Source organism: Sebastes fasciatus, chromosome 9, assembly GCF_043250625.1.
Source record: "Sebastes fasciatus isolate fSebFas1 chromosome 9, fSebFas1.pri, whole genome shotgun sequence".
In the NCBI taxonomy this organism is placed as follows: Eukaryota; Metazoa; Chordata; class Actinopteri; order Perciformes; family Sebastidae; genus Sebastes; species Sebastes fasciatus.
The window spans coordinates 13,987,513-14,005,369 of NC_133803.1; the positions used below are offsets into that span (position 1 = coordinate 13,987,513).

The 17,857-nt window shown below is 41.9% G+C and overlaps 1 protein-coding gene across 1 annotated transcript in view; it reads left to right on the plus strand.

The window, feature by feature from the left end:
• Positions 1 to 2,323: 2,323 nt before the first annotated feature.
• pcnx2 (pecanex 2) overlaps positions 2,324 to 17,857 on the plus strand; it is a 43,589-nt gene continuing 28,055 nt past the window's right edge. The window contains exons 1-12 of the mRNA XM_074646159.1: positions 2,324 to 2,842; positions 6,083 to 6,285; positions 7,714 to 7,831; positions 7,948 to 7,984; positions 11,996 to 12,507; positions 12,627 to 12,821; positions 13,765 to 14,247; positions 14,336 to 14,510; positions 16,043 to 16,193; positions 16,287 to 16,429; positions 16,936 to 17,014; positions 17,250 to 17,385. Of these exons, the coding sequence (XP_074502260.1) occupies positions 2,690 to 2,842; positions 6,083 to 6,285; positions 7,714 to 7,831; positions 7,948 to 7,984; positions 11,996 to 12,507; positions 12,627 to 12,821; positions 13,765 to 14,247; positions 14,336 to 14,510; positions 16,043 to 16,193; positions 16,287 to 16,429; positions 16,936 to 17,014; positions 17,250 to 17,385 (2,385 nt within the window). The 5' untranslated portion in view covers positions 2,324 to 2,689. The remainder of the gene's footprint in view (positions 2,843 to 6,082; positions 6,286 to 7,713; positions 7,832 to 7,947; positions 7,985 to 11,995; positions 12,508 to 12,626; positions 12,822 to 13,764; positions 14,248 to 14,335; positions 14,511 to 16,042; positions 16,194 to 16,286; positions 16,430 to 16,935; positions 17,015 to 17,249; positions 17,386 to 17,857) is intronic.

A 17,857-nucleotide genomic window follows, 5' to 3' on the forward strand; every position in this document is an offset into this window, starting at 1 on the left:
AAGGAGAGCGCAGCTCAGCAATATAAACAAACATAACGAACGGTCACTCTGAGACCGTAACAACATATATCACTTAAAAGGACTGTTTTTAACTTTTTACAAGTATAAATCTACCGGTTTCCAATGCGCACTCGCATATGCACGCTCGCGTGTGGCCGGAGTCTCTGCTGTACTCTGCTACTCTGCCTGCTTGCCTTCACTCACACACCGCAGGTGTTCTCGCTATCTCGCTCCACCTCTAGACGTGCACGCGCGCTCACTACACACTGCAGAAGACTTCGTAGCTCTGAGAATATCTAGTGGGCGTTTGTGCAAAAATAAATGCTGCAGCTCCTCCAGACCAACAGAGGTTTCCCGTGTCTTGTGAAGTTACGGGGCTCCGCAGCAAGAAACGTTATCATCTCTGACCGGGTGCCGGTGTCTCCCTGCGGCTGCGGTTGGAGACGATAACGTTTCTTTTCCTGCTTCAGCCCTGGAGGCTGAAGCAGCTGGCTGAAGCAGGAAAAGCCAACACTAGGATCAGCATTGATTCACGGAGAGACCTTTGTCTGGTCAGCTAACACTACTGCCTAGCAGGTGAAATATAGAGTGATATTGTGGTTTTAGCTGACGTGTGTCGCCTCACTGTTTTGAGCGATGCTCGTTCATGTCTATTTAGAGCGAGCAAGCGCGACCCCGACGCTGACTTTCATTGACTTGACGTCCACAGGTGTCGCTGTTAACAAGAATTTCTGATTCTAATAATATATAATTATACTAAACATTATAATTTCCAGAATACCATCATTTTTACATGCTGCTTCGTTTACGACTGTCACTCATCTTGTCTGCTATTCGCGCACCGCACTCCTCTCTCTCTTTCTCTCCTCCTCTCCCTCCTGCTCTGTACCTGTAGACTGTCAGCGCGCCGCGCACCCCCGCCCCTCCCTGCTTGATGGTATGATCCTTGTCTGTCATCACCTGATTGGTCGCACGGGCGTCATTAACACAACATTCAGTCACAGTCAGTGCATGGAGTGCCCGTGGCGCGGAGAAGATCGTCCTATCATTCTGCCTTGAATTAAGTAAAGAAAGAAAAAAAGACAAAAAAAAACGGCTCTCGGACGGGAGCCGGCTCTTATCGTTCACTTAAAAGAATCGGCTCTTTGAACCGGCTCGTTCGTAACCGACACATCACTATGCTGCTGCTCTCGCTGCTGGCTGAGCCCTCTGATTGGTGGATGGCGTGACACGTGACCGCCGCAGCAGTAGGGGGAGGAGGGAGGAGCTACTAGAGGAATGTGTGAGGAGAGGAGAGCGCGCCTTCAGGGACATTATGGGAATAGTGGACCATAACATGACACACACACACACACACACACACGCGCGCGCGCGCACACACGCACACGCACACACACACACACACACACACACACACACACACACACACATACACTCCCCTCCAAACACCAGCCATGTGAACAAGAAAAGTGAAAATATGTCAACTACTTCTAGACTACTGCTATTTATGCCAAGTATTTAGGCAACACAGGTAATTTGACTCTGGTGTCTGGCTCAGCTTAGCCTACACAGACAAATGTACAAGTAGATGGGTGACATAGACATACTCCTGGACAAATACAACAATTCCATATAGCCTGAAACATAAACATAGGCCTACAATAATAATATTAATATAATAATAATAATCATTATTATTATTATATTATTATTATTATTATTATTATTAATAATAATAATAATAATAATAACCAGGCTATATTATTATTATTGTTAGTAGTAGTAGTAGTAGTAGTAATAGTATATTAGTAATTTATAGATATTATTATAAGCCTATGATAATAATAATAATAATAGTAATAATAATAATAATAATCATAATAATCATAAATAGGCTATATTATTGTTATCATTATTGTTGTTGTATTATTAGTAATAATAGCATATAAGTAATTTATAGATAGTATTATAGGCTTATAATAATAATAATAATAATAATAATAATAATATAGCCTATTTATAATCATGTCTTATTGTAGGCTTATGACTGTATCCATATACATTGAAACCTACATATGCATGCACTCATACGTTACCTCTAAGCATATAGCCTAACAATACTATAAACACGTGGATACATACAGTAGACTTGCATATTATATAGACAACAGTATAGCCTACATATTATGCACAATGTGGCTTAAATGTATGACTGATTTTGCCTAAAGACCGCCTGGTTGCGTGTGAGTGTGCAGCAGATAAACAGTGAAGGTGCGAATCATAATAGGAAAGGATGGAGAGGGAGGAGAGGAGGAGGAGGAGGAGGAGGGGAGGAGGAGAGTCAGAGCTGCGCATCTGTGCAGGAGGCAGCTCGAGAGGAGAGGGAGAAGGAGAGAGACGACCAGGACAAGATGAGGACCGCAACAGCAGCAATGGACGAAACGACATTAGGATGGGGAAAAAAGGCAGACGAGAGGACAACGCCGAGGAAGACCGAGGAGGCATGAGAGAGAAAGCTCAGGAGACGTGCTGTATCGCCCCAACATGGAGGCGTAGCGACAGTAGCATGCATTAGAGATCATTTCCATTGTAGCCTAGCAGCAGCAGCAGCATCATCCGCCCGTCCAACCTGAGCGGAGAGGAGGAGGACAGAGGAGGAGGAGGAGGAGTAGGAGGAGAAGGAGGAGAGATGGTTTCCCAGGTCGTGCAGACCCTGCGTCAGGGAGTCTGGGCATCTGTGACCGGGGGCTGGTACCACGACCCGGACCAGAACAAATTCAACAACTCCTGCCACCTCTATCTGTGGATATTTCTCCTGATGTTGCCCCTGTCTCTCCATCTGGTGAGTTTGAACATGACGTTCAAGGCCACGAAGGGGGTGTGAGGTGGTACCATAGGTGACGTTTTTTTTCATGCGCACTTGCATCCATCCTTGGATAAACGTGCGGTGGCTCTGAAAGAATCTATCATCACCTCATTGTCTGATTGAGGGGAATACTAGGCTATAGAGAAAACAAGCACTGTCGCAGTATTTTTTCCCTGCATGCAGTGACGGAACGCATGGCTGCTCCTGGATGGGGCAGTATAGGAGAGCACAGGAGGCGTGAAACTGTGATATTTTCATGTCATGGCCTTTGAAAATATAGGTGCAACACAGGCTGCAATACTCGCAGTGATAGTATCCTGACTGAGGAACTTCCATCTGGGATTTGTTTACCTTGTAGGATATGTGGAGATACAGGAGATCTGGAGGAAGAAAAACCTCAGTTTCAAAATCATAGTAATACAGGATGGTGGTATGAATGAAGGGAAGAGTTGCTGCTATGGGTCAAACATCTTGACCTTTTCTGTGATGAAGTATGATGGCAACAACAGCCATACTGAAAGGATGACTACTTCATCACCCCATTCAACTCAGGCCATTAAATAGGCGTCATCGGTGTCTTGGCAGAGAGTGTTTGTTAACTGTCGCTATAAGCACCGTAGATGTGGGTCATTAGGGGCCTACTACGTTGTAAAAGTGAAAGTGAAACTTACATGTTCTAACATATTGAAAAACTGAATGAAATGTCACGTTTTGAACACAAACAAAAAGGCTTCTTTAGGTTTAGGCAAAAAAAAAACAGTCAAGGAACGCATGGCTGCTCCTGGATGGGGCAGTATAGGAGAGCACAGGAGGCGTGAACTGTGATATTTTCATGTCATGGCCTTTGAAAATAGGTGCAACACAGGCTGCAATACTCGCAGTGATAGTATTCTGACTGAGGAAATTCCATCTGGGATTTGTTACAGATCTGTTTACCTTGTTTGATATGTGGAGATACAGGAGATCTTGAGGAAGAAAAACCTCAGTTTCAAAATGATACAGGCATAGTAATACAGGATGGTTGTATGAATGAATGAAGGGAAGAGTTGCTGCTGTGGGTCAAGCATCTTGACCTTATCTGTGATGAAGTATGATGGCAGCAACAGTCATACTGAAAAGGATGACTACTTCATCACCCCATTCAACTCAGGCCATTAAATAGGCGTTATCGGTGTCTTGGCAGAGTGTTTGTTATCTGTCGCTATAAGCACCATAGATGTGGGTCATTAGGGGCCTACTACGTCTACTACGTTGTAAAAGTGAAAGTGAAACTTACGTGTTCTAACATGTTGTAAAACTGAATGAAATGTCACAAACAAAAAGGCTTCTTTAGGTTTAGACAAAAAAACAAAAAAACAGTTAAGTTTAGGGAAAAACTGTGTTTCTGGGTTAAAATAAATACAAACACAAAGATAACTACACATTGTTCATTATTTGTTGGATGCGAATTCTGGTGTCCTGGGTGAAATCCCTGTGGTTTTTGTCCGCTCCTGTCATAATTACTACAGTCGCTAGAGGTCGCTGTCGTGTTCTTTTGTACCTTCTTTCGGTGCTCTACCATGTGAATAGATGATACAAACCTACTAATGGGTGTAGTAGGCCCCTATTGACCCACATCTATGGGGCTTATAGCGACTGATAAAGCCTATCTAATAGCCTGACAACAGTCTAATCCGCTTACTTAATGATCTGGTAGATCAGTGGCAGCTTTTCTGTTATTGTATGTGTAGAAATAACTTTAACTGTGTTTCTATTCCTCAATAACATTTATATGGAACAGAAGTTTATCAGTCACCAATTTTATCTAGATTAGATATGGCAGATTATGTGATGTGATTGCTCCCCACACCCCTGCTCTCCAGTCTCAATACACTAAACCAGGGCTAATTAGTAGGAACTGCGGGTTCTGAATGATAACCCCAAATTAGCCACCCATTAAAGATATAATAACCGTTGTCGGTTGCTGTTTGTAAACACACCACATTCAAATTTGGCCACACCTCCACAGCTCAACTAGCTGAGAGGGAGAGAGTGCAGCAATGGTTGAGCGAGTTATTGAGTGACTGAAGAGAGGGAGCGGCGTTAGTGAGAAAAAAGCAGCAAATCTGAGAAATAAAACACTATTTTCTGATTGTTTCCCGGCGGTTACGTTCTAAAACACACAACTAACTCCGCACAACTTTGTGGGAAGGTATCGAGTTGACAGATTTTGAATGAATGCAGGCTTCTTGTCTGCTGGCTGTGGCTCAGCGCTGCTCTCGTCAAACTACAGACATACACCGATCATAGCTGCACTGGATCACTGGAACACATGCACATAACACAACCCATTCTCATCTGTGAAATATGGCTGCTTTGTATCTGACAGAGCTAAAGGGGGACTTGTGAGTCAGTATTAGAAACCGAGCGGCATGACAAAGCGGTGATATTTGACCACCTGAACAGGCTGCACACCCTCTGTGCTGTTAGTGGGGCCCAAAGGCTGTTTTTTTTTTATGAGTCCATTCATTGTTTTTTAGTTAATTATTGAATGTTATACCTTTAATGAGTCATTGAGGCAAAGTAACAGATTCTGATGTGAGAGTGACAGCTCAGACGTTTAAGAGCTTTGGCACCAAAGCTATATTACAATGTTGCTGCCGACATTTTTCACAGTCTGTTTGGAAACACCCACTGCTTCCCTTGCAAAAACAACACGGGCTCTCTGGGAGAGCTGTTTCAAATTTCAAGTTCATTAGCAATTTTATCTGAAGGTCGCACATAACAGTTGGCACAAGATAAACAATGGCAAGTTGAGGAACAACTGAATGTAAGCACAAACAACACTGGGCTATACAGTACATGGGTTCCTGCAGACATAAATAACTGTCCATATTCAACACAGCAAGACGGATCAGTATGACTCGTGTATCAGCATGATGCAGAGGCTTTGTCTTTAATCTTCCTGTTCTTCACTATGGGCCATTCCTCCCCCGGGGATCAATAAACCTCATGAATCCACCAGTTAATCAAATTAGATATTGTGGTTCACTGAGCCTGATACACTTGAGGAAGTGGAGCTGGAAATGAGCTCTACCTTTTGCAGAATTCCGCCTACTTACAATAAGATGAGAAGAAATGCTACAGTGTGAAGCCTTAAATCAAACACTGTTCTAGTGGAGTCAGGAGACTCTGGAGATGTTGATTTGCTCCTCTCTTCTCCTCTCCTCTCCACAGGCCCTGCCCCCTACCACCATGGCTCTGAGCATCTACTGCACTTCCATCACCGTCTTCTTCATCCTCATCAAGCTGGCCAACTATCGGCTGCACGTGATGTTCGACGAGGGCGAGGCGGTGGTCCGCAGCAGCCTCTCTGATCTCAGCAAGGCTCCGGAGAAGAAAAGTAATGCGTCGGACTCTTGCCTGCCCGCCAACATCAGGTAAACCCTCACACGCATCCTGAAACTACAATCAGAGGGATCAATCTGAAGTAGCTGAAAACAATCCTGAAGAGGTTTCACCTTTTCATAATGTATTGGAGGCCATTCAGAGGGATATACAGCATATATACATTCAACAAACTGACATTGCTTCTTATGGCTCAAGCTGCTCCCCTGCCGCAGTCATTACAAAATCTAGGCCAGAGGGCTAAATCACTAATGATACAACTTCATTATTGGGTCATTCCTGTTATGCAGCAACATTTCAGCCTCATGACTTCTGAAAAAAACAGATGTTTTTTCAGCTTTTTTTAATAAGCAAGCATATTTGCCCAGTCCCATACGGATAAGAGTATCAAATACTTGACAAATCTCCCTTTAAGGTACATTTTGAACAGATAAAAAAATGTGTTTTTAATTTGCAATTAATCCCAATTAATCATGGACAATCATGCGATTAATAGAGATTAAATATTTTAATCGATTGACAGCCCTAATATATATATATATATATATAATATGAGAGAGTTTAACATGGCCTATACATTAATCATTAATATTTTGCGTATTTTATAAGTTTATGGCATACAATTCTTGTAGAAGTTGATTACTTTGCACTGGGGACATGGTAAAATCGAGCAAATGTACCAAAAAAAGCTCAGTAAAGTAAAAAAATAAAGTAATGTGCATTATTCTTTGTTTATGTTATGAATAAGACCTTAATCTATAATTTAAGCCATTTGTTATAAATATTTGACATGTTTTATAGAAAATACGAGGAAGTAATTCATGGGCACAGAAATGTTGCTGCATAACAGGAATGATCCGACTAACATGGAATTGTATATTTGGGCCTGAGACCTCCTTTTAGAATAATGCCACTAATACTAAGTGTATAACTGAGTGTCTTCCCATTCCTGACGTCCTCTTTTTTACCATTTTTAGTCTCCTATTTCTCCCTCTGTATGTGTCTGTTTTCCTAAGTCCTCTCTTTCTTTGAGACCTGATTGGTTTCATGATCAAGTGTCTCAGAGTGGGATGTCGACTCTTTCCACTTCATTTCAAAGACTGAGCGAGCTAATGAGGGAAGGTCAGAGATCCTCAGTTGGCCACTCTGCTCTGACACACTTGATCTGCACAGAGACTAATGGAAGAAAAACCTATCACTTCCTGTTCCCTGTATAACCGGATTTTTTAAATTTCCTTGCCTGTGGAGAGATGAAACAGCAAGCTCAGACACATGTATTTTTACTGCTTCCTCATCCCTATAAATTAGTTGATTTTAGTATTCAAAACATGAGAGGCTGGGAATGAAGGTTGGATGATTTCTTCTGAAAGTGACGCACTGACTTCCATAGACTCCCTATCTCTCTATCTCTTTCGCATCGTCATTCATTTCTCCCCCCATCTCTTGTTTTTGTCTATTAGGAAGAGCAGCACAGTCCCCGACAGTGTTGCCATGACGATGTTGGCTCTGAAACGTACCAGTCCAGTGATCCAGGTGACAGTGAAACAGACTGAAACCGACCCGGGACTGATTGGGGTGGTGAGTGACCATTAAATGATGAACACCTGAGAATATGGACGTACAGTACAGAAAACACTGTGACCTACATTATGTGCTAATGTTAATCAGGTGTTTCTGAATTCTCTTCTATACAGGACTGTTCCAAGTCAGATGACGGGAAGACTGTGGAAGGTAATGCTGATCTTTCTCTGGGTTTGACTGAGATACAGATGAGTAACCATTAGAAATCGGAATAAATTAGGGCTGTCAATCGATTTTAATCACAATTAATTGCATGACTGTCCATAATTAATCGCGGTCAATCGCAAGTTAGTCACAAGGGTAGGTCCATTTTTTATCTGTTCAAAATGTACCTTAAAGGGAGATTTGTAAAGTATTTAATACTCTTATCAACATGGGAGTGGGCTAATATGCTTGCTTTACGAAATTTATGTGTATATATTTATTATTGGAAATCATTACCAGCACAAAACAAAGACAAATATTGTCCAGAAACCCTCACAGGTACTACATTTAGCATAAAAATATGCTCAAATCATAACATGGCAAACTGCAGCCCAACAGGTAACAACAGCTGTCAGTGTGTCAGTGTGCTGACTTGACTATGACTTGCCACAAAACTGCTTGTGATTATCATAAAGTGGGCATGTCTGTAAAGGGGAGACTCGTGGGTACCCATGGAACCCATTTTCATTCACATATCTTGAGGTCAGAGGTCAAGGGACCCCTTTGAAAATGGCCGTGACAGTTTTTCCTCACTAAAGCAGTAAAGGGATTTATGGTGCTGGAAATCCATTTGTCTTTGTTTTGACTTTGTTTAGTTTAATCAGTGAGGCTTTTACTGCTAAATTACAGCAACTTCATTATCATCGTCATTGCAGCATGCTGGCTTTGATTGCTTTGTAACGACAGGCGTGACAGGAGCGTAACCTCCGAAGCACAGATGCTTCAAAGCAGCATAGTTCCCCTTTAGGACTGCCACAGACCAGACTAAAATATACTTGTAACCCAACTGAACGTTTATGGGAGAATTTGGACATAGTTGTTCGACAGCGCTCTTTACTACCATTATCAAAACACCAAAAGAGGGACTATATTTTGAATGAATAGTGTTCACCTGTCCAGTGGAGTTTCAGAGACTCTATGTCAAGGAGCAATGAAGCTGTTCTGGCCTCTCGTAGCGGCCCAAACCTACTAAGACACCTCATGTTGTTTTTTCCTTTAATTTGTCACCCATCTTTAGATGCTGTTATGCACAACTGAGTGCATTTTAAAATAATTAATTGACCTAATTTATATCCTGTGAAATTTCCTATGAAAAGACTGTGCTTTGGAATTCAGCATGGCTTGTTACCTTATATGGAAATTAGGTAAAAATGCATAATCTGATTTATTGTTTACTGCCTGTGGAAAATCTGTCTCGGTTTGTTTGGCTGCATGTTTGCCCAGGGTAAATTTACATATTTTTATGTAGCTTGCCTCACATTCAGATACTAATGATTCAGCTGTTGCTGGGTTTAGCAAATATAAAGCCAAGGATCTGTTATAAATGACGTCCAATGACAAAAACAAACAGTAGGAGAAAAACATAGGAACAGTAATGACTACAAAATAGAGGGAAGAAGAGCCGAGATAATCCATGTACAGTATGTCATCCTAACCCACCCAATTCCCCGGTATATTTTTCACTCATATTTGTACAATATTGTGGAATATATTACAAATGCTCTCTAAATGTATGGTATTAATTGTCTAGCCACATTTTAACCCTGGTACAGTAGTTTTCTTGCGATATGTAATTATTAAAGGGATAGTTTGGGTGTTTTGAAGTGGGGTTGTATGAGGTACTTATCCATAGTAGGTGTATTACCTACAGTAGATGTCGGTCGGCGTGCCCACAGTTTCGAGAAAGAGACAGAAGCACTGGCCTAGTAAAGAAATACAGTGCTGTGGACGGGGACAGCGGAAAAACATATTTTAGCCTCTTAAAAGAAAGGCTCACCGAAAAAAAATAATATCCGTTTAAGTGTTCGCTATATTTAGAATATTTTCACCGCTTTATCTTGCCATCAGACCGCCTTTTCCTTCATCTTTCGACACGGAACTGAACTGAAAGTGAAACATATCTTTGCTCTCTCCAAAGCCAGCAGGCTCAGATGACAAAAACAGCATACGTTTCATTTTCAGTTCAGTTCCCCGTCGGAAAATATTCTAAATATAGCGTACACTTCAACAGATATATACATTTGTTTAGGTGCGCCTTTCTTTTAAGTGGCTAAAATACGGTGCTCCTGTCTGTTTCTCGATGCTGGGTGGCCTGCCGACCGTCATCTACTGTAGGTAATACACCTACTATGGATAAGTACCTCATACAAACCAACTTCAAAACACTCAAACTATCCCTTCGATGTTTTTTTGCTGAGATGAGGGAATAAGAAAGAATAGTGGAGTCAACAGAAATAGGGAACTAAGTTCTTCTCCACATTGTATTTCAAACATTAGACTACATGTTGCTGATGTCCAGTAACGTTTGTTAAGTCAGTTTGGCTGCTGACATTCCCTATAGCCTGCAGACATATTACTATCAGCCATCAGTTTCTAGAGACTCAGTATCGGAGGTACAAGATCTGCGGTTTGATCTTTGGCTCCTCCAGTCCGCATGTTGAAGTGTCATTGGGCAAGATACTGAACCCCAAATTGTTCCCGAAGGCTGTGCCATCGGTGTGTGAATGATTAGATTAGATCCTGATGGGCAGGTTGACACCTTGCATGGCAGCATCTGCCATCAGTGCATGAATGTGTGTGTGAATGGGTGAATGTTGACATAGTGTAGTGTAAAGCACTTTGAGTGATCGGAAGGCTAGAAAGGCGCTATATATAAATGCAAGTCCATTGGCAGAGATGAAAGATAGAAATGACACTTACAATATGACTATACGTATACACTTATGACATGAAGACAGCCACCTGCAGCGCAACATTTAACCCCAAGGCCATCATGAATTAATCTCTAGGTTTTGTCACTACTGACGCCCTGCATGTCATTTGGGGGAACAAGTGTTCTGTGTATTTTATCGTCAGGATCAATCTGTGCTGGAAGCCAACTCTGTTCCTCTTCCCTAATGCACTCGATGGCTCCTTAGACAATGTAGATAGACAACTTCCTTTTCTGCAAACACATCATTGCCGTAAATATGCTCAGATAAGCACAGAACTAGCAGCCAGCTGACTGCTTCCAGTAAATGTATGACCTAATGCACTGGTGATTAGTCAGAACAAAGTCAGCTTATTGTAAAAAAAGGGATATAAATGCTGTGAAATTATGCATCAGATGACTGCACAAATGTAACAAACTGTTACTGTTATTAATAGCAGCAAGATTGGTCCCCCTTCTGCTTTTCATTTAATTGCAATGGGAAGATATTTATCTGTCACTGGCAAATACTGCTGGAGACAAATAAGAGACTACAATATTTTGATGGCATTTTATGATTAGAGAAGTTTTATTAATATTTTTGGGCTGTCAAAGGTATAACGTGATAATACTGCATTAACGCAAATTCGTTTTAACGCCACTCATTTTTAAACAGAATCAATCTTTCGGAGGTTGTAGAGGGCTCAGTTTTAAAGCTAGAGTGAAGATACTGGTATCATATGAAACTAGAAAACCTAAGGAATCCATTGGTATCATACTGATAACAAAATAACTCTCCAGATTTACATTTTTGCAAGGAAAAACCACATGCAGTTTTGGGCAAGTCGTGGTCAAGTCAGGACACCCACACACTGACAGCTGTTGTTGCCTGTTGGGCTTGAGTTTGCCATGTTATGATTTGAGCATATGTTTTATGCTAAATGCAGTACCTGTGAGGGTCTGGACAATATTAGTCTTTGTTTTGTGTTGGTAAATGATTTCCAATAATACATATATACATACATTTGCATAAAGCAAGCACATTTGCCCACTCCCATGTTGATAAGAGTATTATATACTTGACAAATCTCCCTTTAAGGTACATTTTGAACAGATACAAAATGTGTGATTAATTCGCGATTAATCGTGATTAACTATGGCCAATCATGCGATTAATCACGTTTAAATATTTTAATTGATTGACCTATTGACCTATTAATATTTCTCTTTAAAAAAACAATTTGAATTTGCGTTTCATTTCATTCCAGGACAGGGTGAGAGTGCTGCAGAGGAGAGGCCTCTGGAGGTAGGCCTGCACCCAAGCCCTTCTCCAGATGACCTCTCCAGCCCCAATCCGGACCAGGCCGCCCCCCTGCTGCAGGCCCAGCAGAGGACCCCGTCCCGAGCTGAAAGAGAAGAGGTGCGGCCTGGATCTGCGGCTGGGACAGGGAAAATGGAGGCGGAAATAATTGAAACTGTGGCTGTGAAAGAAGGAATGGAAATTCAGAGCTCTTTGGCGGGGACGAACAGAGAGCAGTCAGAGCAGGAGAGGCCAACAGAGAAAGACTCAGAGCAGGACAGACTAGAAGACTGCGAGGATAAAGATGCTGCAGACCGGGAAACAGCTGATGAAGGTCTCCCTCCCTCCAAGGGAAGTGAAGATGAGAGCGAGGAAGAGGGTGAGGGGCTAAAAGAGTCCCCAGATGCCAACAATAACTCACTGGAGACATCCCAGGACCGCCAGGACGATTTCATCGACATCCCAGAACCTCCTGCACAGGTAGGCCTCCCAGGAGTTTTTGGGAGGTTTGAATTTGAAGGGTGTCTTAATAGAAACTCATAAAACTATCATTGCATTGTGATTATTTTGCACATCATGAAATCCTTCTTGTCTCTCAGGCTGAGCCAGTGGAAGAGACATACTGTTCTGATGAGATTGAAGTGGTTCTGGTCGACAACTCTGGCCCCAGGCCAGTGTCGGCTCACCTGGACGACAGCGACACAGTCAAGATCATCATCACCATGAGCTGTGACCCCCAGACTGCCGCTCAGCTGGAGGAGAGTGTCAAGCAGAGCCTTCTGGAGAATGCACAGGTAAGAATAATATTGGACGTTAGTTTTAACGTTCTTCATTAAACACTTTTAATCCCGTTATTAACATCCTGTTTTTTCCCCATTTATTTCCCCTTTAAAGCTGGAGTCAGTAACTTTAAGAAAATATGATAAAAAATTATTTTTATAAAATTGTCACTATATATACTTTATACTTTATATACTAAGTTTTTTTTCAGCAAGATAATCTCCACAAATTGTAAAAAAAACATTTTTAGGAAACACCTTTCTTAAGACACATTAAAGCTTAAAAATTCACAAGTGGGGTATTTATTTATGTATTTTACGTCGTAGAGCAAAACGTTAAAATCTCTTCAGCTTGTGTTAACCACAGACCGTATTTTAGGCATCTAACTAAAAACCCATTGATTTCCAGACGAGGGAATCGGAAGTGCTAAAATGCTGACTCATTTCCGGGTTTTACGACTTTCGGTAGCACTCTATGAAAGTCAGATGGAATAATAACAAGTATAACAAGCGAGAACGTACGCTATTGGCAGGTATGAGGGAGGGATGGATGGGTGAAACAAACAAACAAACACACCAGACTTTTACCCAGTAGACCACTGTTCATGTCCAAGCCAAATCATGATATTTTCTTACTAAACCTAACCAAGTAGTTTTGTTGCCTAAACCAAACTAAGTAGTGTTGTTGAGTTTTTTGTTTTGTTTCAATTTACAATGTTAACCACATGTTTAAAATCGTTTAAAACTGCAACTGTAATCCAGAAGAAAATATGTTTCCCTCAAAACGTAATTGAGAATGCAGTTTAGTTGTATGGGAACGTAATTTTGGAGGAGACAGGGTTGCAATGTCCTGTCCTGATGTTTAACTTTATGTCTCTATGAATGCTGCTCATGGTAAGATTGTTACCTAAATGAACATGTTTATGTCTGAGGTGTTTGTGTGTGTGTGTCTTACTAGGCTCAGAAGGATGCAGGCGAGTGTCACATCAAGATCCCAGTTATCACCTTCGACTCCCCTGAGAAGGAGAAACAGGAGGTGGAAGAGGGAGGAGAGGCGGCTGGCTCAGAGGACGACACCACCCCGAAACATCACCAGACAACGAGCCAAAGTGAGGAGTTTCACCTGTGTAGAGAAACAACCACTCCTGAGTCCACCGCACTGGAGTGTCCAGATCCAGAGCAGGAACATCTAGGTGTGCAGTTGACTGATGACAGCACACCGAGTCCGCAGATGACCAATGATAACAGCTCATCCGGTATCGATGTCCACTCCAACCACGATGACACGGATCCTCTGGATCCTAACGTGGATTCACAAGGTTTCCTGCGCCTGCCGCCAGCTATGGGCCGCTACGGGCCCGGGGGAAGGACTCACATCCGCGGGCTGAGCATGGACAGTGGGAAAGATGCAGTGCTGCTTTCAGACCGCTCACATAACACAGTATGTTGGCAGTTTAACTCCGTCTCCGTTTCTAGTTATCTCCGTCCATCTGTCCATTCATACATACAAACATTTGTCTCTTTGTCAGACCATGACTAGTTCCAAGTCAGATCTGGAAGCGAAGGAGGGCCAGATTCCCAACGAATCCAACTTCTTGGAGTTTGTTTCCTTGTTGGGGTCCCTCAGTACCAGAGCGGGAGGTGCCAGCACACAGGAAGACGAGTGGTCAGAACGCAAAGAGGACGTGGGAGCTGCTGAGGAAGGTGAATCTCAGCACTGTTTTTCTACCTCCATCTCCTTTACCTATATGTTTTATAGGGTCAGAGTCAATGCAGACGTTTATATGTAAGTGCTTACACAAGTGCAATGTCAGCATTGTTTTATTACCTGTAATAAATTCCTACTATTGCTCTTGGTGCATGGTCCAATTATCAGCTGTATAAGGTTAAAGGGGAACTACGCCCATTTTCAAATTTCATACATGTTATTCCTATGGTGTAAGACAGTCCAAAAAATATTAGATAACATAAACAGCCCTCTCCAAAGTCCAAAAAAGAGTGCTAAACCTCAAACTTGGGATGGGCTATTAAGTGTGGAGCTGCTCCATAGACAATGGATGGGGAGAGATGTTCTAGATGACACTGAAAGCACCCAAAGAGATGTATATGGGTACATTTTCTGTTTCAAAACTGACAACACTACAATCGTATAAAGCTCATTTGGGTATAAAAAAAAAACATTTGGTGGGTCCACAAAATCAGTCTCCCATTCATTATCTATGGAGCAGCTCTAGACTTTATACCCAATGACATCACAAGTTTGAGACTTAGTTCTCTGGTTTCTGGCTTTGAGAGAGAGTAGCTCATGTTCACACATATTGACTGAACTTTACTAGGCCATGGAAATAACAAATTAATTTAGGTGGTGTTCCCCTTTAAAGCTCCATATTAATACTAAACTAATATAGCCTACAGTAGATATGTTATTATAATGCATTCATTTTAAACATTAGTTTAGTTCAAATTATTATGGTGTTTTGTAGCCCCGCTAGGCTCTAAGGATGCTAATGCTGGGCAGGAATCACAGCATGTCTTTTTACAATAATATGGCGAACATGTTACTGTAGGAAACAGTTGCCAATTTGCACATGCAGCAGACAAGTAGTAACATTAGCATTCATTTGGAATCGTGTTTCTGTTCACCTGATGAGTATAAGTCCAGTTCCCACCCTCCTTTTAGCTCTGTTTTTGGTCTATCCATCAACTTCATTGACCTCGTAGCTTGCTAAATGCTACACTGTGTTCACCCTTTAATCTCTAACTTTGTCTGCTATGGTGATGGATGCGCAGCTAGCATGCAGTCATTTTTCTTTGGAAACAGCTGCTTGCTGTTGAGAGAGGTGAGATTGAACCAAAACAGTAAAGATATGAGCCATAAAACAATAACAATGAGCTGAAACAGTAGTGAAAGAGTAGCTACAGTAAAATAACTGAAAGACTAGCTAGAAAAAGCTGAAAGACTATCTACAAAAAGCTCAAACTTCCTGTAGAGCTGAGGGGAACTGCAGAGTCGGGTTACTGTATAATTCTCTGTGGGTTCATCACAATTAGGAATTGCTTTTATTGTGTAAAAATATTGATTAGTGCAGCTTTAAACACATGCAAATGGTAACAGTTTAAAGGTTAATAAATACATTAAATGTGAATTGGGACTTTACATTTACTTTTTATAAAAACAAATTCCAGTTTCTATTATTTTAATAAAACCAATTTCCATTTGATTTGTTTGTTTGCAGAGAATCTGAGTGTGACCTCCAGGCAAGATGAGACGATAACAGAGACCAACACGGATAACAAACCAGAGAGACCCAAACCACCCACCAGTCTGCCTACAGACACACTAAAGGCTACACCACCCACACAAATCCCAATAGTCTCCCCTGACAGGTACTGTACACATGCCTGTACACCCACATGTGCACATAGCTGAATTCACTCATCCACCCAGGATCTCCAGTTGAATGTGTTCCCTGTCTGCAGTCCACAGACAGACCGAGAGAAGGATCCAGACTACGACTCCCTGCCTTCGCAAACCTCCCAGTCGGAGAGCTCCATGCTGCAGGTCATCTGCAGACCAGAGGCTACCAACAAAGAAGATGCCTACACCTTCCATACTGTACACAGTAAGCAGCCACTCCTGAATAATTACATATTTACAGATTATAGCAGTTAAAATGTGATGCATAATGTTTTTTTTGTGAAATTTGCCTTGGACATCACAGTGTCTGCAGTATAAAATCACAGCAAAACAACAGTAAAAAAGACAATAAATACATTCATCCATCAACAGTTTAGGAGTCTGTTGTGCTGGGATGGTCTGATATTATTTTGATCTTCTAAACAAATACACAGTATGTGTGGAAGGCTCTGCCAGCAGCTGATGGCTTCACTTTTGAAAACAGCTCAAAAAGCTTGTAGATTAAATGACATTTTTCTGGATTGGCTCCAAACTGTTCATCTGTTCAGTTGTTCGTTTATGGTTCAGTCTCGGATGTCTGTCTGTAGCGCTAAAAAAAATAAATATCCCACATAATAGATTTAGGTACTCGTCAGCTGGATGTCAGTTATTGCACATTACTCATCCAAAGAGAAATAGTCTGACGAGTTTGTGTGTTTTTGTCCTCACCAGGAGACAGGCCTCGTAAGCTGTATGCAGAGAGAGCTCTCAACCTGCCGCTAGGAGCAGAGCTCATCACTGGCAACATGTGGTACTGCTGTCAAATCTTTTCCTCCCCCTCTTCTTCATCATCATCATCATCACCTCATATGATCTTTTTCTACCATATTTTCATACCCCGTTTTTCCTTTTCCTGCTTTGTCTACCTGCATGTTATCTTCCACTACCACTTCATTTTACCTTAAACTATCATCACTGCTCTGTAATCAGGTTTATTCCACAGATTAACATCAGTCTGTTTTATCTGTGTGTGTGTGTGTCTTCAGTGACCTGCTGTCAACTTCTTCCAACTCGGAGTGTCAAGACGGCCTGGCGGGCGGTCACGCTGACTGCCCTTTCCAGCGACGCATCATCCCTGCACACAGGCTTCGGCCACGAAGGACGCACCCTGAGATATTCCAGGTGTCCATCTGCCTTCACTTTTTCTTTCTGGTTCTGCATACCAATGATTTACTAAACTGGATTTTCTAAGACTAAAGACAGGACATGTTTATGAAACTACACAGATGCATAGGAGTATGGTGTCATCCAAACGGTGTTCAAATGCTGTTATTTCAGCCCATTGTCATTCCCAGGGCGTCAACACCGACGCTTTGTCACGGCCGTCGGCACCCTTTAGCTCCGGTATGTGTCGCGCCGGGCTTTTTCATTAACTACAATGTAAATGCATCCAGCAACACAGGGGCTTTCATCCAGAGACCGCTGTTTGTGCACTGTGCGTTATTTTTCACTTTCACTTTACAATCAGTTGATCGTTCGTGTCCCGTGTTCACAACGTCAAGTCAAATTTTCACTGTACAAATGTAGTAGTTTTAAGCCCAACCATGTTGTTTTTTCTAAATGGTTTTGTTGCCTAATCTTCCTGTAAGCAAGT